At 43.8% G+C, this 22,957-nt stretch overlaps 1 protein-coding gene and 1 long non-coding RNA gene across 5 annotated transcripts in view; one reads left to right on the top strand and one right to left on the bottom strand.

The window, feature by feature from the left end:
* LOC125972865 (rho GTPase-activating protein 42) overlaps positions 1-22,957 on the bottom strand; it is a 28,827-nt gene that overhangs the window by 4,976 nt on the left and 894 nt on the right. For 2 of the 4 annotated variants that reach the window (XM_049726882.2, XM_049726883.2), the window contains exons 2-15: positions 17,057-17,152; positions 15,375-15,436; positions 9,158-9,229; positions 4,345-4,446; positions 4,108-4,218; positions 3,363-3,467; positions 2,813-2,942; positions 2,617-2,717; positions 2,082-2,191; positions 1,536-1,592; positions 684-762; positions 519-558; positions 187-249; positions 45-119 (exon numbers count right to left, since the gene is read on the bottom strand). In XM_049726882.2, coding sequence (XP_049582839.1) covers positions 45-119; positions 187-249; positions 519-558; positions 684-762; positions 1,536-1,592; positions 2,082-2,191; positions 2,617-2,717; positions 2,813-2,942; positions 3,363-3,467; positions 4,108-4,218; positions 4,345-4,446; positions 9,158-9,229; positions 15,375-15,436; positions 17,057-17,152 — 1,203 coding nt within the window. The remainder of the gene's footprint in view (positions 1-44; positions 120-186; positions 250-518; positions 559-683; positions 763-1,535; positions 1,593-2,081; positions 2,192-2,616; positions 2,718-2,812; positions 2,943-3,362; positions 3,468-4,107; positions 4,219-4,344; positions 4,447-9,157; positions 9,230-15,374; positions 15,437-17,056; positions 17,153-22,957) is intronic. The other 2 variants (XM_049726884.2, XM_049726886.2) reach the window with 1 other exon arrangement.
* On the top strand, positions 21,657-22,411 carry LOC125972868 (uncharacterized). The gene is made up of 3 exons (XR_007482938.1): positions 21,657-21,839; positions 21,922-21,989; positions 22,238-22,411. It is a non-coding gene; the product is annotated as an uncharacterized lncRNA (long non-coding RNA).

The following is a 22,957-nucleotide window of genomic DNA, read 5'->3' as shown; positions in this document are numbered from 1 at the left end:
CAAAATAGTGCGTGAAGACAAAATGGCCTCCCATCCTTACTTACAAAAAACCGTCGCCATCAGCCTCTGCACTTTGGAGTTGACGCCTCCGATCCTGTACAGCCCCATGGTGTTGATGCCTGCGTGAAGAGCGACACCGTCAAGTCATCTTCTGGATGATTTGTCGTGGCTTTGAACACGCCTCACCTCTGCTCTCCACCAGCTCGATGCATTTCCTCACAAAGTTAAAGCCGGCCTCGTTAAGGAACGCTGGATGATGATATTAAGAGCGGTGAGGGGACGTTCATTTGCATCAGCCGTCAATTCAGATCACAATAAATATCTCAGAAAATTAATATTTTGGTGGGTACATTCTTGTAATATTTCATTAAAAAAAACTATATCAATAATTGCAAGACAATAATTCTCAGTTTTGACTTAAGTGTCTTATACTTGGTTACCTTATTATTATAAATAATATTATGGACTAGTGGTTAAACAATAAATGTGATCATCTCACAAATAAAACACAAACTTACTCTCCTCCTTCTTGCTCAGGATGGCAGGCAGGTTGTAAATCTAGACCAATGAAAAAAAAAAAAGAATCAAGGCAATAAATTAATTTGAGCTTGGTTGTAATTTCTAGCTAGAACCACACGAGGGCGCTATTAGCACAAGCTCAGTGCAGCATTTGGACTTCTTACCGGCTCCTTGCCGTCCATGGCCTCCAACCACAGCCTCCTGTTGGACTCGGACAGCGCCTGCAGTGTCATGACACCGTGCCTGGTTGGAGGGGGGGAAATGCTGGCTTCAAAATAATGTCATGGCCTTTGTTTGAAGTTGCTGTGGTCGATTGCCGGTGCTTCACACTCCACGCTTGATTGATGAAAAGCTGCACAGTGCCAGCAAGATTCACCACAACGCACCCAGCATGCATCTGCTTTTTATCACCTCACCTTTTTATCACACAAAAAGCGCTGGAATAAATTGATTGATTACGGGGCGTCGCTCAATTCAAGAATTCTTTTTACAATGAAGCCCACCTGCATTTTTTGAAGAAGTCCATTTTAGAGAATCTGGATTTATTTTCTCTGTAGTTTTCTCAAAAATACAACCATTCTTGCAAGATAATAAGAGTTTTTCTTATAAAAAAAAATACAACCTTATTCTCTGTTACCATTACGACTTTTTCCTTTCGACAAAATACAGCTTTCTCTGGTACCATTAAATAAAAAAATTATATAGGCTGACCTTTTTCCCCTTCAAATAAATGTGACTTTATTCCTCCCTGCAGACTTTCCTTCAAAAATGTTTCCCCCTTCAACTGTTTCCTATAGTTCCAATTTTCAGTGTGACCTGATCATTCAAAGTAGAAATTGGAAGGTTTGATTCTCATGAGGAGAATAATCAGAGGCAGCAGAGGCACAATTTGACCCAGCGAGCCAGCAAAAAAAAAAAAAAAAAGTAGCATAAAAGAAGGCGTGAATCACACGGAAGCAGCGCACACACACACACACGCGCCTGCGTGCACAAGCGACGAGGATCCCTTCACGTACCGGACTTTATAGAACAACCGAAGCGGCCTGAAAAGAGTTCCGCGGCAGACGCCGTTTCTACGTGGACATGGAGACAGAAAAAGTAGAAATAAAAAGGACTGGGAATGGGTTCAAATGTCAAGATTACAGTAATTCCCCCTATAGATATTTGCGATTCACAAATTTGCTGAAAAACTCAACTATTCGCAGTTTTTATCAACCTAAATAGCAGTAAGGAAGTCATTTTATTTTCATTTACATGTACTGTAAAATGTGTTTTGGATGAAAGTAAATTTCCAGCTCAAGAATATTGGGGGGGGGGGGGGGGGGGGTGCTGCATATGCAACAAAGAGGAGTTCATGCCAGACTCAAAAGGAGATGAAAACATGGAAGCCTTCCAGGATGTTAATGGAAGCCGAACACCGTCGGTGGGTTGGCATGGAGGGTCGCTGCCGGGACACGTTGGGGTTAATGGAGTTTGATGGAACGCAAAACATCTCACATGCACTTCGTTCGAGCATTTTCTTCACAAAATGGTTGTACTTTTTTAACGAATAAGTTACCAACCTTTCCGCCACCTCAATGTCGAAGCAGAAGCGCTTGTCGATGGAGTCTGTTTTCCTCCGGATGCACGACTTGAGCTTGAACATCTCGGACTGGTTGAGCACCAGACCGTTCTAAAAGATAAATGCTAGAAAACTCACCTAAACGATTCAATTTTAAAATGTACAATGCTGGCCATATTTAAAATTAAAACAATTCCCATGACAGAGAAGAAGAATCTGAACAAACCAAAAAAAACAATTCAGGTAATCAAATAAACTCAACAAAGATCAAACCCAAGGCCAAACCAACGACTAAACCACATTAGGCTAGGCTAACAAACCTTAAGCTAAGATAAGATCAAACTAACCGGATTAACAAATTCGTCTAAAATGAAAACTGTGACAACAAAAGACACAACAAATAAGCCAACTAAGATGAAAATAATCAAAATTATGAGTTAGATGTAAAATTAAGCTAGCAAGCCAGCTAAGCTAGCTAAGCTAAAACCAAACAAACAAGACTATGCTAGCTAAAATGGTGAGGGTAAACGAACTACCTGTTTATTGGCCAATTTAGTGTCGCTATTGCACATGTTGAAACTTTTGCCGCCCTTCTCATACGTGCAGTAGTGCCTTGTCCAAGCGCAACCCAGAGGACCTACAACGCAACCACAAAAACCACATGATCATTGGAAATTCTCATCGGTGTGTTTTTTGTTGACATTGTACGTTTCCGCAACAACCTTTACTCACGTTTCTCCTGCACATACAAGAAACCCTCCATGCTCCAGCGGCCCGGAGCTTTGTAGTCCTGCTCGGCAGACCTGATCCTCCTCATCAGCTTCTCCACTTCCTGTTTGGTGCTCATAAAGTTGTTGCGCGTCTGCGTGGGGAGAGAGGAACACGTTTGCTACTAGCTTGCGCTCGCTCGGTAGCCGACAAAAAGTTCATCTGTCCGATTTGCGGCTGCCCTGCGGCTGCTGTCAAACGCAGCTTGCTCGTCTTTGACTCTTAACCTTTTTCTTTCCATTTTATTTTTTTTAATTAAGGGCAGGATTAAAGTGGATGTTCTGGAAAAATGACTTTTTTTTAAATTGCTTGCTCAGGGCAGATTACGACAGTTAAAATAAAAAATCCCCCCAAAAAGTCAGAATGCAGTGAAAATCTTTTTTTTTTTTTTTTTAAATTGGTCTATATAAATATATAACAAAATATGACCTAATAAAATGCAGCACGTGTCTCCTTTGGAAACAGCAGCAGAGAAGCCTGCCGAGCACACTTTGAGATCCGGGTCAGCACTTACGTTCTGGAGGTTGAACTGGAGCTGCTGCTTGTACGGCTCAAATTCGTGCGCCAGCTCGTATCCCTCGTGGTAGAACGTAAACAAGCCCTGCAGGAAGGCCAGCAGCTGTGGACGAGCCAGCGGCACACACACACGCACACACACGGAAAGCACATCCAAACACAAACAAGTTGAAGTGCACGGAAAAGTTGCAGATGAAGTTCACGTCGGTGTGAGACGAGTGCTCGCAACTTCTCCATGCTTGAGCAGCGTTATCTTACGTCAATGACTAATGGATTAATCCATTGTTTTTGTTTGTCAAAAAATATACGAGATGAGGACCTTAAAGAAAAAAAAAAAATCATCAAATCCCGGCCACACCAACACGGATTTGATTTTCGGTCTGAGCTTGGCTCTATCAAAGACTCATCTGCGGAGAGATTCATCACGGGGCCGCAAGGTTGCGGGTCCCATCGCGGTGACCCCCGGGGCTAAAAAATTTACATTTCAGGTGGGGGAGGGGGGAGTCGTGGGGTGTCTTGCTTTGCAGTGGAAAGAAATACTTGACTCTCAAGTCACGTCTTCCACAGGTACGAGATTCATTTTAGCTGTCACCTTCTCCGATGGAGATGTTGGGAATGACCGCACAGGTTGTTCTGGCAGGTCACAATATTAGGAACACCTATCTAATAAGATCTGAGCTGGATAAAAAAAATTACAAAAAAATCTCAGGCATGCTCTAAAAATGAAAATAATTTCAACTTACTGGCTCCACAAACTCAAACTTCTTCTTTTCTTGCACTTCCTGTATTTTGAAGACGTACTCGAGGGATGCGTCGTAGAACAGTTGCCTCTCTTTGTCAATCTGCGTGTCGGCCTGCCAACCAGCAAAATAAAAGAAACAGGTCGGCGTCCAGTCAGAGAAAGGTGAGCCCGAGATTTAGTCCACTCCAGATGACAGACAACGCTTTATGATTTAAAAAAAAAAATGTTTGGGTTTTACCTCTTGAAGATAAGCTTCTTTCTTTTTGGATGACAGGCTGAGGTGTCTTTCAAGCGTGGCGTAATATTTCTCCGTCTCCTTATCGAATTTCTTCTTCCCGTCCTCAAATAAAAAGGAATAGATAAATCAAAGGAGAGCTTAGAAACGGAACGTTTGAGGTCCTGGGAAACGTTTGATGCCGCTGCCACTAGGTGGAAGTCAAACCACATTTGGATTTCACGCGTTAGCTTGGCAAAAATCAGAGACAGAAAAGCAGCACGTTTATTTTTATTTTTTTTAATGCTGGTGGAATCAGCAGCGGTTTTGTATTACAAACAAACAAACACACACACACACACACACACAAATGTTGTTGACCTTTTAGTGAACTCTGCGGTCCACTATAAAAAAAAAAAAAAAAAAGAGTGAATGATTCTGTTATTTTACAGTAAACCCTCAGCAGCAGCATAAATTTAGTAGCAGCTCCGCTTGGGGGTAAAAATATATATTTTTTCTCTCTACATAGAGAGAAAGAGAGTGGACGGATGACGTTTGTATATTTTCCAAGACGGTCCCCGAGGTCTGAGAAAAGGTTCCCGGGAGAGGAACAGGAAATGGGCTTTTCATACCAGACGGCCATCTCGCAAGCATGTAAGAACGCAAAGCTCAACTTTTAACACCCTTGCCAAATATGATCCAAATCAGAGGCTTCTCCTCTACCCAAGGCATTTTTGTGTACTGACCTCTCGGGCCGAACCACTTTAACAGAAAAGGGAGGGGGTGGGGGGCTTGAAACCAGAGCCTGCTTGTTTGTTTTCATTCCCATGGCCCTGATGTTCAGCAAGCCGACTGGACCCTCAAGAACGTTCCGCCTGAGCGGGTTGAAACTCACCGCGAGACTCCACGACAAAACAATCCCACACGGGAGCTCGAGAGAGAGAGAGAAATCAATAGATAATTTGACGAGGCTTCTTATTTCCATCTAGGCGGTGGTGTCTGGCGTGCAATTGATTTTTCTCGGCAGAGGATGAAGGTGGTGCTGTTGTCGACAACGACAGGCAACACAAACAGGTGTCGGGCTAAATAAACATGATTAAAAGTATGATACGACGCTGACAGCAAATATATTTCCCCCAAGAATCCGGGATGTACTTTTTCTTTGAGGGAAAAAGAAGAAAAGTGCCGTTGACTTGACATTATTTTGGAAGCAAGCATATGAGTGAATCCCCCCCCCCCCCCCCTCCCCTCGGGAAAGCAAAAACCCACGCACGCACACACACACGACGGTAATCAGAATAAATTAAGAAGTGGCGTTTTATCCGAGGCTCCCCCGCGGCCAAAGCGGGAGTCCGACCAGCACACGCACGCCACTAGCGGCTTGCTCGCCACCTCCCTCCCGACAAGCAATTTAGCGCTGCGGGGACTCGAGAGTGAAGGCGGAGCAGCGTGAAAATGTGATGAGGCGCAAGTCGCATTCCGTCACGCTGTTTTGTTTGTTTGCCAGCCAGTGGTGGCAAGTAATTAAGTACAAATACTTTTGTCCGTCAAAGGAATTTAGTTAATTGACCGGAGTCGAAGCTGCACAGTTCACAAAGAGATTCACAGTATGATTATTTTTCTTGTTTTTAACTGCGCATCTTTTATGGACCTTGGATAAAAAAATTAAAAAAATTCGTCCATCGTAGCCGAGATTGGAAAAAAACTTGGCAAAGTGTAAATTGAAACATTACGCAGAAGGTTTTACCACCACTCAAAGCAAAACTGAATTTGTAGCCAGCTAAGAGTAAAAATTGCCGCTCTTAACACCCGCGCAACGTTTCAGTCGACCTCTTTGACACCTTGGTCTCGTTAATAACAAACACGGTGCGCCGCCATGTTAAGCAAGCATTAGATATTCGTTTATGCCCCAACAGTCCACCGCAGAAGGAATCTTTGACCCAAACTGATCCCGAGTGCCCGGGAGTAATCAGCTGGCTGGGAAAACAACGCAAACAAAGCACTCGTAAAAAAACCACTCACACACTCAACAACACACTCCGCAGCACCTTGGAGATTTCCCCATCTGATGGCTTTGTACTCTCTCGTGAATAAATCGCACGCCGGAATAGAATGTTTCGGAATGCCTGTTGTGTGTTTGGATGCCAGCTTCAGTATAAAACGCACTCGCCGGTAGTATTTTACTATTTGAATGCGATCCAATACAAGAACTGTTTGGACAAAATTCCGCAGTAGCGAATCTCATTTCAAGCGCAAATGTATTTCAATTCACAAGATGTGAATGTTTGGAGTTTGTGAGTCGTACCTAGAAATAAATATACAAAAATTTAAAATAAATAAATAAATGATCAAATAAATAAATACAGAATAAATAAATAAATGAATAAATAAATAAATGCTTATGCTGCCTGGTTGAAAGTGCTTTTGGGTACGGTGCAGGTGTTCCTAATGTTGTGGCCAGCCAGCGATAATAAGAAAGCTAGCACCTCGCTAACATTCTTGACAGAGGCCCTAATGAGCCACGGGGCCATTGTCGCCTCACCTCGCTTCTCATCACCGTGGCAACAGAGGGAGGGCCAACGTTGACTTGTGTGTATCTGCAAATGTGTGCAGTAACTAAAGGAAAATATGCACAAAAAATTTACTGTAAGATTTTGCCAGTAAAGCAAACAACTGCAGCGAACGAGGTGGCAGTTGCGCTCGTTTGAAATGTCTTCCCGGAACGATAATATGAAAGCGGGGGAGGGAGCTCGAGCTCAGGCAGCTCATTACAGGGAGCTAATTTGCAGCAAAGGTGCCATCCAACAATATTTGTATCCTCCCTTATAGAGGTTCGCTTATTTCAGATGTAATTCCACTTCTGACCACTAGATGGTGGAACACTCTTTCAAGAACAGCCAAATTAGGACTTGAATTACACCTACAGGAGATTCATTTTATCATGGACATCTTTCCGGATCATTATCATAATTCTGTAGATTTACGATACGTGTAGGCATTAAAAGTTCATGGTAATGTAATATATTCCATGTACAGCATCCTGTAATTTTCACGTTGTCAAAGCTAACATGAAAAAAACTAAATGTCATGTCACGCTTCAGAGATGGAATTCGCTCAGGTGTGAGCGCTGACATGTTTTAATTAGCAGTAGTCACGTATTCACATTCAGCCAGCGAAGGACCTCAACGGTCACCCTCGGAATTTTGAGTCCCCTTTTCCAAAATATGTTCCTTTTAGCATGAACGTGCTCCGCGCGCTTGTCATTGTTATGCCGACAGTGTGTGTTCGCAAGCTGTCACGAGATGTATGCGGTTTTCCCTGCGCCGGCGCAACGTCACGCGTCAGCGCCCGGCGGGGCGAAGCATCCATACGTGACTTCGAGGGATTACTCGCTGTGCAGCCAAATAAGGCGAGAACTGGAAGGAGGGGATAGGGGGGGGCATGCGGGGGCGGGGTCAGAAAGGCAAAGCACTGCTGCGCATTCTCGGAAGAGTGGAAAAGTCGCCACTGGTGATGGCCGCCTTTTATCTCCTTCCAGTTTGAGCTAATGTTTGGCCGTACGGGAGGGGGGGGGGACCATTAGGAGGAAGTGGACGGAGGAAGAGTGACGTGGGTGGCAGGCAGGCTTTTAAGGAGCCGCTGTACAAACGTGGGTAATAATAACACCGATAAGTGCAGTAGGGGAATGGAATGCCCCCATTTTTGTTTTTTTACTCATTAAAAAATATATAGCATTTGATGTTTTTGAACTTAACTCATTCACTGCCATTGACGGATATAGACGTCAAATATCCGGTTTAACTAGGCTGGCAGTGAATGAGTTAATAAAAATAGAGAAAAGGCAAATGGAATGTAAATAACCAAAACAGTCAGATTTTTGTTTTTTAATAATGAAAAAAACATTTGATGTTTATGAACTCATTCACTGCCATTGATGGATATAGACGTCAAATGTCAATTTTAACTTGGCTGGAGGTGAATGAGGTAATAAAGAAATAAGAGAAAAGGCAAATGGAATGTAAATAAGCAAAACACGCGGTCATGCTGCAATAGAATTCAATGGTTTGAGGTCGGCCAATTTCAAATTGGGCTTTAAACCTGAGTTAGCTTTAATGACGGTTTCAAGCCAAGGTTAGGCTTTCAAGATTTCAAGCATCTGGTAGACTTTGAAATTTTTTTTTTAGTGTTACTCTGGGCTTTTTAAAGTAGAATTTTCAGAGTTACTGAGTTTGGATTCCATTTTGTAGGGTTTCAAGCCATGATTAGGGTTTCAAATTAAGGCTTCAAGGCAGCCTCTGGGTTCTCTGGTGGAGGTAACGAAGTACATATCGAAGTGGGGATTTCTGACGGGCCTCACGACGCTTAAGACCACATCGTAACGATGCCGACGGGCTGGAGTGAGCTCAGAGACTCGGCGGGACGCCATGGGAACCGGCGCAAACAAGCCGCCGAGCTTTCATTCGCCGGCTCCACCGCGCAACAAAGCAATTCTGCTCTTTACAAGTCGTCCGCGGGGGCCCGTGCATGCCCTGCAGCGAGCAGAACTTTCGCTTCGATCAGTCCCGTGCGGCCCGCTCGGCTGTGGAGCGCGTAACCGGATTAGAGTAATCTGATTAGAAGAAGAAAAAAAAAAAATGGCTAATACTCAAAATGAGATAGTGATGGCTTGGCACAATACGATAGCAAAGCTTGTTAAAGAAAATGCTGCTCTGCAGGATTGTGCAGAAGCATGATCATAAAAGTACGTATACGGAAATTCAGTTTTGGGTCTCATTTCCATCCCGCACAGCGTGATGCTGTCAACGAGCTAATCGTACACGACAGAGCGGTTGCTTACCTTGGCGGCGCCGATCTGCTCCTTGCGAAACTTTTCCAAGGGAGTGATTAAGACGTCATCTGCGTTCTGAATCTGGGTTGGGGGGGCAAAAAAAAAAAGCAGACAAATGTCAGGTTGTGTTCTTCAAATTGAGTGTGGGGGGGTTTAATTAAAAAGCTTGATGTAGTTGTCGTCGCGCGGCATCACGGCGACGTGACTGACACGCGAGCTCATGCGGCAGAAATGAGCCGCTCAATTGTCGGCTATTCGAAATGATTAGGGCTTTAAATAAAAGTTTGGCTTTTAAATCTGGATTTGGGTTTCAAGTTAAGATATGCCTCGCACATACGTGACCTTCTCCCACCTCCGGCTGGAGGAAATACAGCCCAGCAAGCACGTTTTTACATTTTGGAGTAATTTTTGTTTGCCTGCACGGCGGCGGCAGCGACCTCTCCCCCGCTCAATCGAGACTCGCCATCCGGGGCGTCTCGCCACCAGTTGGGCCCAGGAGCAGATAAGCCGGAGATGTATTGCCTCAATTACGGCTCACGTTCAATCCTCGGGTGACTGCGTTCGTTGAAGGTGCCGTTACGGCCTGGAAAAATTCCCGCGGAATAGGATTTCGCCCGTGGTGAGTCGATGACATCAGAGGAACGAGGGGGGAGGGGAGAGGGGGTGCAAACGACACGGCTGTTAGCTTGATGGAAGGTGTTATTTTGTGCGGAGAGAAAAGTGAAATAATTCATCTAGGCAGCAGCAGGATGGTTTTTCAAAACGCAGTTTCGAGCTTCGGTTACAGCCCCAAATATGGCGGAAAATAGAGTTGGGGCTTCAAACAAAGGTAGGGTTTGAAATTAAGGTTTTAAGACAGGGTTAGGGTTTCAAAGTATGGCTTCAAGTCAGGATTTGGGTTCCAATTTTAAAATATATTCTTTGTAACTTTTAAAATATGGTTGAAGCTCAGTTTGGGTTTCACGGTTTTAAGTTTGCTCCACTTTTTAAGGAAAAATAGCCCAAGAAAGTAAATAACATTTTAAAAACTAGTTTTCTTTTCTCAGTACCAAACAGCCCAGTGATTGGGGACTCCCGAGTTTTTGTTTCACATCATTAATCACCGAGTAATTTTAGCATCCAAAACATCTGTCGGGGCCTACACGGACACTCCGAGAGGAGCTTTGCCCCAATTTTTATTTTAATCGCCATCAATGCAGTTTGAAATGGTGGCGGCGACACAAGCGAAAGGGCTACAAATGTCCTTGCCAGATCTTTTCCAGCATGTATGAATCATTTTATCATCCGCATGCATCTGCCGGTTAACCCCGGGACGTCAGTCAGATAGGTCATTCATATACATGCAAAACAGCAGCGGGCCCGAGACGGAACCCTGGGGAATCCCTTCAGGACCGTCCTCGGAAAAAATTGTGCTCGCCCCCAGAGGTGCGAGTGAAAGCAATACATTTAAAAAAAAATGCAATTTGGAAACCAACACACTGTGCTGAATGTTATGAGGGGACATTTTTAGGAAGCCTGATCCCACAGGAAGTCCCGAATCCAGCACAAATTAAGTAGATAAAGAGAAGCATATAAACTTGCTTTGACCTGGCTACTAATAATTAACACAAAAACGGATTAGTCTTTAATGCACGCTAGCTGCGTATGCTTCCAATTACAATTCCCAAAAAGTACAAAGAACAGAAGATATTTTTGACATTCAAACTGCTTAATTTGCTTTTTCATGATTAACATTTGAGATGATACAGAATATATATATTTTATTTTCACTGGAGCACTCATTAAAACGTGGCCGGGTTCTAAACTGCTCGACTCCGGTGACAAATTGGCTGATGCGACAGAGTCTTTTTCTCTTCACACACGTCGGAATATCGGCCGGCCCGGCGCTCATTAGCGTAGCGTGTGATGCATGCGCTCAATTGGAGATAGGGTCAGCCCTTTCCTCACTTGTTTTCCTCGCCGGGGGGGTGACACTTTCATTTCGGTATGTGTATAAAAAAAAATCCATTCCAAAGCGAGAAATGGGGGGTAGCACGAGATGGGGGGTCTTAAATCACCAAATGGCGGCGCAACCACGAGAGCACTTGTGCGCCACTCCATCTGAAAGCACGCGAGGACGTTTGGCGGTCGTCAAACGACGCCCGGCTGTAATCCCCCCTCTGAGTGGCGGCGTTATCTACGTGCAGCGGGAGTAATCTGCCCGTGCGGTAATGTCATTTCCTCCGCTTTATCTCGCTGGTCTAATTGAGCCTGCGGTGTGCGTCGTTGCGCTTTCCAATGGAGACGTCTAATAGCGCTCACTTGTCCAATTCCACTCGAACAGACAGGACGCTTAAATAGGTAGCTTGATAAGCAGCAGCACGCCCAAAATGGGAAGAATATGGACTTCTGTTTAGCTTACAATGTGCTCGGAACATGCGACCCAGGGAAACGAGCGTAGATTGAAAAGCGTGGTTGGTGACGCCCAACAGGGGAGGACATTTTTTTCCAAGGAGCACCTCGTATACATTGTGAGAAATACTGCTTATATGATTCAAAATCTTCATAGTTTATGAAGCAAGAATTTGATATTGCATCTTTATACAAGATAATAACTATAATTCAGTTGCACCCTCCACACGGCCTTTTCCAAATCCATTATTAGCCACGTTGGCCAGGGCATATTTATGAGTCATTATCTGTAACGAGGAGCAAGCTCTCAGTCTGATATTGATTTCATTTTTTTTTTTTTTTTTTATTTAGGGTCGTAGTGGTTGCTGCGAGCAGTCGGGTCTGCTGAGCCAATAAATTGCTGAGAAGTCAAGAGGTGACCAACAACAGCATCTTGCGGGAACAAACAAACTCAATAGCATGTGTTAAGCTAAATATGCCGTTAGCGCCGTTCGATTATGAGAGGTCGGAGGGAAGCAAGGAAGGAAGGAAGGAAGGAGGACAAAAGTAGGTTGAAGTGAAGGAAGGAAGAAAGAAAGAAAAAGAAAGAAAGGCAAAAAACTAAATAAAACTAAAATGAAATGATCATTCTGAACAATTTTCTGGGCTAGGCATCGGTGACGTGGGGGTTCGCATTTATGAATCTCGACACGGCCGTGTCAATGTGTTGAGCTGCGTGTTAATGTTGGCGGCGGCCAAATAGCGAAACCGTTTCCCCGTCTCTTCGTCTTGAGCCACATTCCCGCTAATGATCGCCAGCAGCGGGCATAAAAAAAAATATCGGCTCGCACCTATAATCACAATGACAGACACCACCTCCGCCGCGCCCCGAAGAAAATGGCCTCGCTCGTTAAAGTAATCTTAAACGCGTGCGTTGTACAAATGAACATCTAATAAACATTCCAACTTCGTCATTATGATCAAATAAAATCCTCCATTTCATGCCGAGGGTGTGAAATGACCTTTATTAAAAAAAGCAGCGTGGTAATTGCTTTTGGCGGGAGGGGAGGAAACGAGGGAGGTGGAACAATCTGATCGTACGGCAAAATATTTATCTGGAAGCGGAAGCAAGGCCGCCAAAGCTAACCGGGAGCGATTCAGTCACAAAAGTGCAAGGACGGCTTCGATCGAGCTTGTGTACTGCCAATTAAAAAAAATAAAAATACAAACATGAAGCACGCCATGTGAGCATCCAAGAAAAAACAAGAACTGGCTTTAACTGTCCGGTTTGTAAGGACAAGTCTATTTGGCTCAGTTTAATTTAATGCAATTATATTTCCTATATTTCCCTTCGCTATCAGAGTCAGAAAGGTCAAGCTGTGCTGCTGGTTCTCTTTATATGTGAGGCACTACCTCCCCACTATGAATACTTCATGAGCGGCTCGAGAAGAAGCGTCAAAAAAAAAAAAACACGCCGTTGCTGCGCTACAACACGGACCGTCGACGTGACACGCTTGCCTCATTGTTGCATTGGCGAAGAAGCCGTTAAACAAACGCACCTGAGACGAGGCTACTTGGCGAATATCTGACATTTTCTTTGCAAGATTGAGGTTAAGGCTGATATTGTCATCTGGCTCATTGTCCTGCCAGTTTTTATCATCAGTTCCAAATAGTTTCCCAACACTCATCAAACACACTCGCTCTGCCGAGAACAACGGCTGCCTTTATTTGGCACTCTCGTTTCAGGGTCATTGGAAACATTCTTTCGTTCACGGGCCGGCACACGAGGTGCCCGCGGCAGCGCCCGAGTCATTGCACACAAAAAGAAAAATACAATAAAAAAAAACCCAAATAAATACTTTGGTCTGTGTCTCTGTCTGAGGCGTAAAATAGTTGCGGTCGATTTTTAAAATGTGTTTAAAGGCCGTTGAAGGAAATGTAAACCTAAAGAAAAGTGTCAACGTGGGAAATAAATAGAAGGCTGCACAGCCAAACAGCACTTAAGGGATCGGGAGGTTTTTGTTGTTCATTTTAAAAAGCAGCGGGAGAAGACAATGTGAATTACAATGTGAATTAAAAGCCGCACTCAGAGTAAAATGCATTTGAACAATGGAAACGCCAATAAAGGAAAAAAAAGAACAGATACTTTTTCATTGCGTACAAACATATCGATTTCCCAAAGTTTACACAAGAAGAAAAAAAAAGACTCTTTCTTTTGTAGTCTTTTACTTTATATTTTATCGATGGCCTTACACGGCTAGTTGCTAGTAAAAAGTTTTGGTCCTAGGTGCTTTGACATAAAATGGATCGGCGAGCCTAAATTAGACCATTGGTGTCAAACCCAAGGCCGGGGGCCAGATATGGCCCGCCACATCATTAAATGTGGCCCGCAAAGACAAATTGCGCATCATGTGTCAATACTAAAATATATAATATATACTATAATTATATTAGAATATATATATAACTAGAAATATTATTAGCAATTTTTATTGCCATTCATCTTTTTCAGACAATAAAAGGCGTCATGCCTGAGCAAATTGGACTTGTGGAACAAGTCCATTCCAAAAACTTGGAGAAAAAAAAAAAGGAAGGATGAAAAATTAGGTTTCCTCCCCATTTGCTGTCTGTCAGATGTTTGGCTTTCAGCAGGAGCCTTATCAGTCTTTCAAGTCTTTCTTGTTATTTTTAGGCCACTTATTGAGTCCAGATGCGAAAAGGGAGTAAAAGGGGCGGGGCCAACCTGAATTTGATTTCAGATGCTTCCTCTGACAAAGTCAAAACAGAAAAGGAAGTTTAAAGGAAGAAGCTTCCACCCCCACGTTGTCCTCTAAATGTCTTACATGATTCAAATGAAAAGAAAACGAACGAACGAACGAACAAACGGTGTAAGAACAGTCAGCGTTTGAATCGCGAATAAAACGTTGGTCTCAGTCTGAGTTCATCTGTTTGTTTGTTTTTTTTAAATTTGCCAAGGAACCAACGGTGCAAATTACACTGAGCGAGGCAGCACTTTATTGGCAGCGAGTGGCTAATCTAACGGTAAATTCCATAAAAGCACATTCGTCTTGTTTGGATTTACAACTGCTTCATAAGAGTCTCCGACCTCTCGCCTAATGGACGTTTAAATCACTCGGGCCGGAATAGGATCAGTTAATGGCGCGCATTTTCAATGCCAGCTCTATATTTATGTGGCCCAGACACACACATTGCCCCCCTAAGAATAAATAAATAAATAAAATAAAAAAGCATCTTAAATTATTAACGACGGCTCGATTTTCACCAAGGTGGCCGGGTGATGGGGAGTAAAATCAGCGGCGGCGGGTTTGGGGATTTGAGACCATCTATCCGTCCGTCCATTTTCGATTTTGCTGAGCCCACCCAGCGTTGCGGTAGAGTTGCAGCCCATTCCAGCTGACTCTGCCCGGGACTGGTCGCCGGCCAATCAGAGGGCCAGAAGGAAGCTACTAGAGGACAACATGAGTAGCTATCAAAATTGCTCGCCAGTAAATAAAATAAATAAATAAAAACATAAAAATAAATAAAAATAATTTAAAAAATAATTAAATATAACAAATCTGTTAAATTGAAAAAAAAAATGCAGTTTTTTGTTCACTTGCTTTACTGTGTCACAGCACATCACGAGCCCACCTTTTGTTCCAAAAACCTATTTTGCTGCTAAATGCTTTAATAGTCGAGAGAATTCTGTGTACCCTGCCAAGATTCAGGACAACTTGCACCGGATGTAGCAAAGCAGCCCCAGAACAGTAAGCAGAGTGTTCTTTTTTTAAATATCAAGCAATTTCATGTCATTTTGCCATTCAGATCGGTCAAAGTTTCCAAACGGCTTTCTTACCAAGCGGCGTCTCTCCTCTTCCACCGTGTTGAGCAGCTTGGAGAACTCCTTGAAGGACTGGGCTGAAACGGAATCAAGAAGAAACATTCAGATGCGACGGTGTTAGTTAAACAAGCGGCACCAACGCTGTGCGCAATGCGTGGCGCCGCGGTCGTTAAACGTCAGATGCTCCCGCCTCGCCGCGAGCGTGGCCCTAAAAAGCTTTATGGAACGCCAGCCTCTGAGCTTTCGCCGTCGCGTAATTTAGAACGCAATAAAATCACACAGCTGTCCGAAGACAAAGGAACACAAACAAAATATTCCAAATTGCCCATTGACTACATTGCTTTCTTTCGCCCGTGCTGCTGCCGATCGGAAGCCGATGCCGTAACGATTCTCCGGTGCCACCCGCGGCTTCCCTGGCGGCCGGCCCCGCCCCGACGCCATTACCGACCGGCCGTGCATCATCGTTGGGCCGTTTACGCTGCAAAGCCTTAAAGTGAAGGAAGCCATGATTTTTGCTCATCCAGGCCTGCCATTAAATGCGGCGGCTCCTTTATCAAGCGCACAAAAGCTTTCAGGGGACCCGCTGACAGCCAATAGGAGTCAAGGGTGCTTACGACTCACCCGTCACTCGGTGGCCGATCAAGAAAAGATAAGTGCAAAGAACCTTGAAGAAGAAACGTGATTGGCTGCTTAAAGGAGACAAATGATATCATGTTGTCACGATTTTAAATGATTCCCAGGTGACTTCATTTTTCTGCAAGAGGTTAGCCGATTGATAGCGATTCCAACTCGCCTCGCACGTGGAGGATCGAGAATCGACTTTTCAGGAGAAGGGCATCAAACTTTAAAAACAAAAAATGTCATCGCATCAGTCCTTTGGTGGCATCGATTGGCTGGAGAATGTGAATGTCATGGAGCCGAATCGATAGGAAGGTCAGGTGTGGCGGCGTGGCGGCACATTCCAGCGTGACATGTCGGAAGACAGGAGCATCAAAGGCGGGTCAGCGACGAGAGGCCGTCGCTTTCGTTTGCGGGACTTGCATGGTTGGGCGCAGATTGATTTTGGTTTCAAAAAGGAACCGTGGCCTTTTGTTCCCCATCTGCAGTTGGGAGGGGGGGGGGGGGGGGGGGGGTCTTCAGCTCACACGTGGAAACATTTTTAGTTTGTTCTTGGTCAGGGCATATTTTTATTATCTTGAGGAATTCTCACATTTGATGTCATTACAATGAGCGAAAAAGTGAGCACGTTGTCTCTTTCCGCACGGGCGAGCGTAATTGGCGAAATCTGCCTTGGCGGCGATTATTTGCTCTGCATTCAGTCCAACAGCTTCACATGGAGGAGGGCGACCCTCGCAGATGGGCAGTAATTCTGCAACCGCCACGCAAAAATCCCAAGACAGAAAAAAAAAAAAATCCAGATTGGCTGCTTTTCTGCACAGATGCTTTCACATTCCTGCTGGAGGCTCAACAATTCAGATCTTCGTTCATCTCCGATAGCGGTCAGACAATTAGTCCCCTCCCATAGAGGAAAGCCGATCAATCGCATCAATTATACATGTGGCAAACACTTAGAGCCTGTCCGAGGGCTGCGATACGGAACCGTTCACTTTCGAGGCTAGCGGAACAATCGATTCATTGACGCAGATTTGAATCGGTACTTCTCCTCTTAAGGCTGGGTCGGTTTTGGTTCAACTCACCAATGTTCACTTCGTCATCTGTCTCGGCATCACCGAGGCACTCGAACTGGAACTCCTGCAGCGATTGGGAGAACTTCTGGACGGCCACAGAAAGATCTGCACGACAGGAGAGCAGGAAAGATGAAAATTAAAGCTAAGCTAAGCTAAAAATGGAAGAATTTATCCAATTTATAATCTGCTTGTTACTTGAAAAATGACAATGTTGACTTTTTATTGATCTTAGATCATCAACATTTTATTGTCCATCGATGTGGACTAAAGTAGTCTGAAAATAATCAATCATGTCTGCATGGAAATGAAGTTAAAAAAAAAAAAAAAAAAAGCAAGTTAGCTGCTGATTTACTTTTCATGAAGCCTTCAGCTACTTGCTATTTGGGTCAAAGCAGTTGCGAAAAGTGCATTTTTTCCCCCCCCCCTTTTTCTAACATGGTAATCATAATCATGTGCTCATTATAATCTCCACACAAAATGTTTGCATTTGAGCTCTCCTGCTCTCGCATGACATTTGACACTTCCCAGAACAGCCGTGTTTATTCCCTTAAATCTTCTATTCGCAGCCTTCATTAATGAGTGGCGGCGGAGAAAATAGTTTCAGACTGTGAAACAATTACCTTTCACGTACTGGAAAAACGTTGCCAATTAAATGAGTGAAAGTGCTCAGAATTTGACACTTTCCATAAAGTGGTTTTGAAAGAAAAGTGACAAGATTAATCTTGTGCATTTATTATTACATTCTACTGTATGTGCAGCGTATATACTGTAAAAATAAGTGGACTGAGTAGCGACCCTTGTGGAACACCAGAACAGAAATCTGTTCTTACGGCTGTGGAATAACCTCAACTCAGATCAGGGCTTACTCCCAATGCCCCTGATGACTTTAAAATTATTTAATTATAATTACAACTCGATTCATACACTGCATGGACATGGACAATGTTGCTACATGATACAGTTGTGCAGACCTCAGATTGAAAGCCTCTCGTGAGGCATCCGCATTGAACGACGCTCACGTGTAAAAGCTGCAGAGGCTGCCCAACCCTGAGTGCCGTTGAGCGCAACGCTTCCAGAAGATATATTACGCTGCCGACGCGCAGCTGCTGATTTTGGGATCGATACCTCGCCGCCGGTCGAAACGCGCTCGCGGGCCCAACAATGACGGATGATCTTTGAGCCCTGACATTCAAACAGGCGTAAACCTCAGAAACAAGTTGGAGGTCGTATGCTACATGTTTCTTGCGTTGTTTCTGAAAAGCCACCAAAAAATAAATAAATAAATAAACAAATGTTGTCGACTGCAGACAAATACAGAGCAGCTCAGGCTCTGGCTAGGCAGGTGTCAAAACAAGCTAGCTTGTTAAAGCAAGCTAGCTTTGATTAGCATGTTGAAAAAGGAAAATATTTGTTATTCTAATGAAACAAATCATATCAATTTCTTGTTTTTTTGTCTCCATTTACATTTTCCTGCACGTTTAATAACCCACACCATAAAGTAAACACGAGGGAAAAGTCTCGCTGACACATAGCAGCAAACACAAGAGACCCCATTAGCTTCCACTCTACAAGACAGCGGGGAAATAAGGGATAAAAGCCCCAAATAAAGCGGCCACTCATTCTCAAGGCCAAGTAGAGATGTCACGGCTCCCCAGATAGCTCGTCTTCATCTGCGCCGACAGAGGAGGGAATTTGCTGCGTTACACTTTGATTATATGTGGCGGAGAGGAGCTGCGGCCAGCCAGGCGGGTGTGGAGGGGTAATAAAAAAAAAAAAAAAAAAAGAAATAAAACATAAAGACAGCCGCATGAGCTGGCAAAGGTCTAAAGTGTCTTGCTGAGCACACCGAGTGCGACGTGAGAGGAGCGATATGATGAAAGCACCAAGTCACGGGCAAAAGAAAACATTTTGCGCTTATTAGAGAAACGTTCAGGGTCTTAAAATAGCCACCTCTAATTTTATTACACTCGACAAGCATTTGATCGAGGCCAGCGTGTGATTATTTTGAAATGATCCTCCGGCACAGCAGGGGGCGGCGGGAGATCAAGGATAATATCAGCCATCGGTGGCATCGGCACGTGTGGCCGGGTTTAATCACAAAAGAGATGCTCTCGGCTCACGCGTGAAACGGCTACGCTAGTTAGCGGCCGACGTGTGAGACGCCTCTTCTCCACGCCCCCTCCCCGGGAGGCCGCCGCAATCTCGTCTCCAGGGCAACGGCATGCCTGTCTAAACACGCTGCATGCTACTTCAGTGTTGGAATTCTCATTCAAAAGGCAACTATTGATCCATCGGTGAAAACTGGTTCTCCAATGTGCCACTAACATCCCGCGAGGAGCTACTGAACACTTTAAGACCGAGGTCATTGACCTATATTTGCAATCTAAATTCTAATATTCACTCCATGAAAATTTCTTCTGATTGAACTGCTTGCAGCACTGTATGTCGAGGTTTTTATTTATTTATTTTTTTTGTTCCTGATATCAGATATCAGCCTCTCCATGCTGCCATGGCAAACTAATCGACCGCTTTAGGGAACCAAAAGTGCAGGGTAATTTGATTCAATCCAGTGATTCTAAACTTTATACACCAAGTAACATCTCAATGAATGAATGAATAAATACAATAAAATAAATAAATAAAAACACTTGTCTCTTCAATGACCACCATAATGACGAACATTAAAATACAGTTGCGCAGTAGGCCCAAGTGTTCCCGGACAACGTAACCTAAACACTCCCAAAAATTACCTAAATATTTAAATACAAGTCAAAGTACACAAATAGGGAGGATTATAGTCGCCTAAATACTTTAAAATCGACCAAAAATACTCATTAAAAGCTAGCCCAATACTCCAAAGTTACCTACATTCTCTTAAATGAAATACTTAAATAATTCCTAAATATTAACTATAGTATATACACCAAGAAGTAAACAAATGCTACCTAAAATACTGATTTGAATTGAGGAGGAGCAGAATGTCAAACACTATCCAACAAGCAAAACATGCCCTGAGCAATCCGCTCGCATGAATACATTAAATAATCAGTACCTCTGCGGGAATATATTTTATTTACATTATTTCATGTTGCGCTCATGTTCTTAGATAAATATTGAAATCATAAAGGCTGTCAAATCGTGAAAAGGACCGACTTGCAAATATCCCTCCGAAGAAGGTGGTCAAGGTGTTACTGTTCATTCTTGACTTAAATCGGAGACACAAACGAAATAAAATTTCATCATGTGTGATTGGGGGGGGTGAAGATGTTTTACAAAGGGGTGGGGGGTGTCTCTTTCCTTTCCGCCACCCCGGCTTGACGGGGTTAGAAACGACGGGGTGCATTGTGCCACTCTGAAACGGAAGACAGAGGCTTGCTTTCAGGTAAGACCGCTGGCACGCCACGTTGCGCCAGCCTGTCAGTCGCGCAGCAGGGGGGAAGGCTGAGTCTAAAAGACAAGCATGAAGGAACTTTTCTCACCACCATGTGGTTTGGGAATCTCAAAACCTTCTTTTACTCATTCCATTCTCTTAATCTCTATGTTGCAACAGGCAATCTTTACTCAACATTCACAGAAATCAACCAGAATATTCTCTGAAAGAAACAAGACAATTGGACCTTTGCTGACTTAGAAAAAAAAATGTTGTGGCTTACTGTACAGCTAATATGAAATGCAGAACTTCAGCTTTGCGACATGACTTCATCCAATGTGTTACACAGATTACAGTCCTTGCCACACACACAAAGGCGGAACACCCCCCTGCAGCAACCCAGAGATGTCAGGCCAAACGCAATGCGAAGAGTGGGAGGGGGAGGGGGGGGGGGGTTCGGATGGTTACACAAGCCAGCATGTTTACAGGACACTTCCCGTGGCTGTGCCTCACAAGCGTCATCTGGGCTCACATCAACGGCCGAGACGTCCCAGAGTCCCAAAGCCCGAGAAGGAGATAACGGAACATATTATTATTCTAATAAGTGTGCTCGTATCGCATTGCAGGAGGAAAAATATGCACTGTGTCGTGACAAGTGAAAAGCTTGTTTACAGGCACAGCGTATATAATAACGCCAACCTTTCATTATTTTTATCTAGAATTGCCGAGCAGGCACGGACGGGCAAGCAATGGGTGCAGTCGCACGCAATCGGGACATAGGGTCGATTTATGTGTCCAGCAGATGGCAGTGTGGCGAAAACAACAACAAGAACAACCCTTTAAGGAATTGGCAGTAAAATTCACAAACCATTCATGAAATTAAAAAACTGAGACGAGTCACTAGGAACCCGAATCGAATCAAGTTGAGCAATGCCCAACGCTACTCCCAACACACCTTAGATAATTATTTTAGGATCATCTTATGAACACAAAATAATCTGGCACGAGTTGCCTTTTGTCAGCAAAGAACTAAATTGTGACAAAACTGTCTGTGTGCCTCGCTTAGACAAACTCACCTGGCTTCCCGCCGAATATGCATCATTACTGTCATTGCCGTCACGCTCCTCGGCCCTCCCCCGCCTCGCAAAGGCGTAATTAGTGTATTCAATTAGCGCGGCCACCGCCAGGGAATTAATACAAGTCGTCGGCGGTGGTTATAGAGACCGGACCAGGTGTGAATATCAAGTAGCTGGCTAGATGCAGATGGATCTCACTTGCAGCTGGAATCAATTATCCGTGGCACAATAAGTTCAGGATGCTTTGGACTGCCATTCATTCAAAGCCGCAACACAAACCGCTGGCGCTCCAACGAGGCCGATCCAGGGCCGAAGCTACATCATCACTACGGTGTTAAAGATAGGGGTAATTTTTTAACCGTTCCGCAAGAATTTGAAACAGACCGAAGGTTGGACCTTAACTCATTCGCTGCCATTGACGTTTTTAGTCGTCAATTGCCATACAAACGTTTCCTGCCACCAGCGAATATATAAGTAGAACGTGGAAAAAGATAAGGTTTGTAAAGTGTCTCCATAACGTCTGCTAACAACTCTGGCTAAACTTAGCACCTACCTAGCTTAGTCAGTTGAAACGAATCATCACAACGTACTTCCTTGATACCAACAACTTTCCGATCGGCCTCGACTTTTGGCGCCATCTAGGGGCATCTTATGGGAGCAAATTTGCAGGGGGGATAACCATTGTCCTCAAACATTTTGACATAGATGTCATCCAAAATCAAGTGTTCTCTTCTCTTGACACAGAAACTAAGCCGCGGGCGGTGGCTGACAGTTGTGAGTGATGGCGAGTCGACGAGGACCAATAACACGTTTGACCTCTGTTACCACCTGCATCTCTTTATTCTCTTGCTGGCTATTTTTCCAAAATTAATCGGGTTCATGCTCAGTTTTTGCAGGATGATAAGCCCATCAAAAATACATTAGAACGTTTAAGTGTGTGTTTTTTCGCTCTTTATCTATTTTAATAACACTGTATAATCAGTGCCTTGTTTTTACTTTAATTTTCTTTTTTCATCTTTTATTTTATTTGTAAGTGGTTAGGATAATGGCTGGCAGATGGTTAATTCAAAAGGTTAATTTCTCCAATTTCATAAATAATTATTCAACTTTAATGGAGACAATTCCACATAATTTGCCATTTATAAAGCCATACAAAAAATGATTGTTTGTGTTAAGACCAGACAATGACGTTGAGGACATGACTAGAGAGAAAAAACAGGCTCTCTAACAAATGTTCCTATTGATTGGAAGCTCTTCAAATCAGTGTGGCGCCCAAAGTTGAAGCCCATCAATGATTGATTTTTACTTTCAGCACTTCGCCTCTCTCCAACTGCAGGTGATCTAGTTCAATCCATTTGTACACAAATCAGGCCTGGTAAGTCTTTAAAAAAAATAAAAATGATACATTTTTAAAAAGGGGGGAAAAATATACATGCGCAAATCAAACAAGACAACCAGAAGTTA

The sequence above is a fragment of the Syngnathus scovelli genome, chromosome 7 (assembly GCF_024217435.2).
Source record: "Syngnathus scovelli strain Florida chromosome 7, RoL_Ssco_1.2, whole genome shotgun sequence".
Taxonomy (NCBI): Eukaryota; Metazoa; Chordata; class Actinopteri; order Syngnathiformes; family Syngnathidae; genus Syngnathus; species Syngnathus scovelli.
This window is presented reverse-complemented; position numbering and strand designations above follow the sequence as displayed.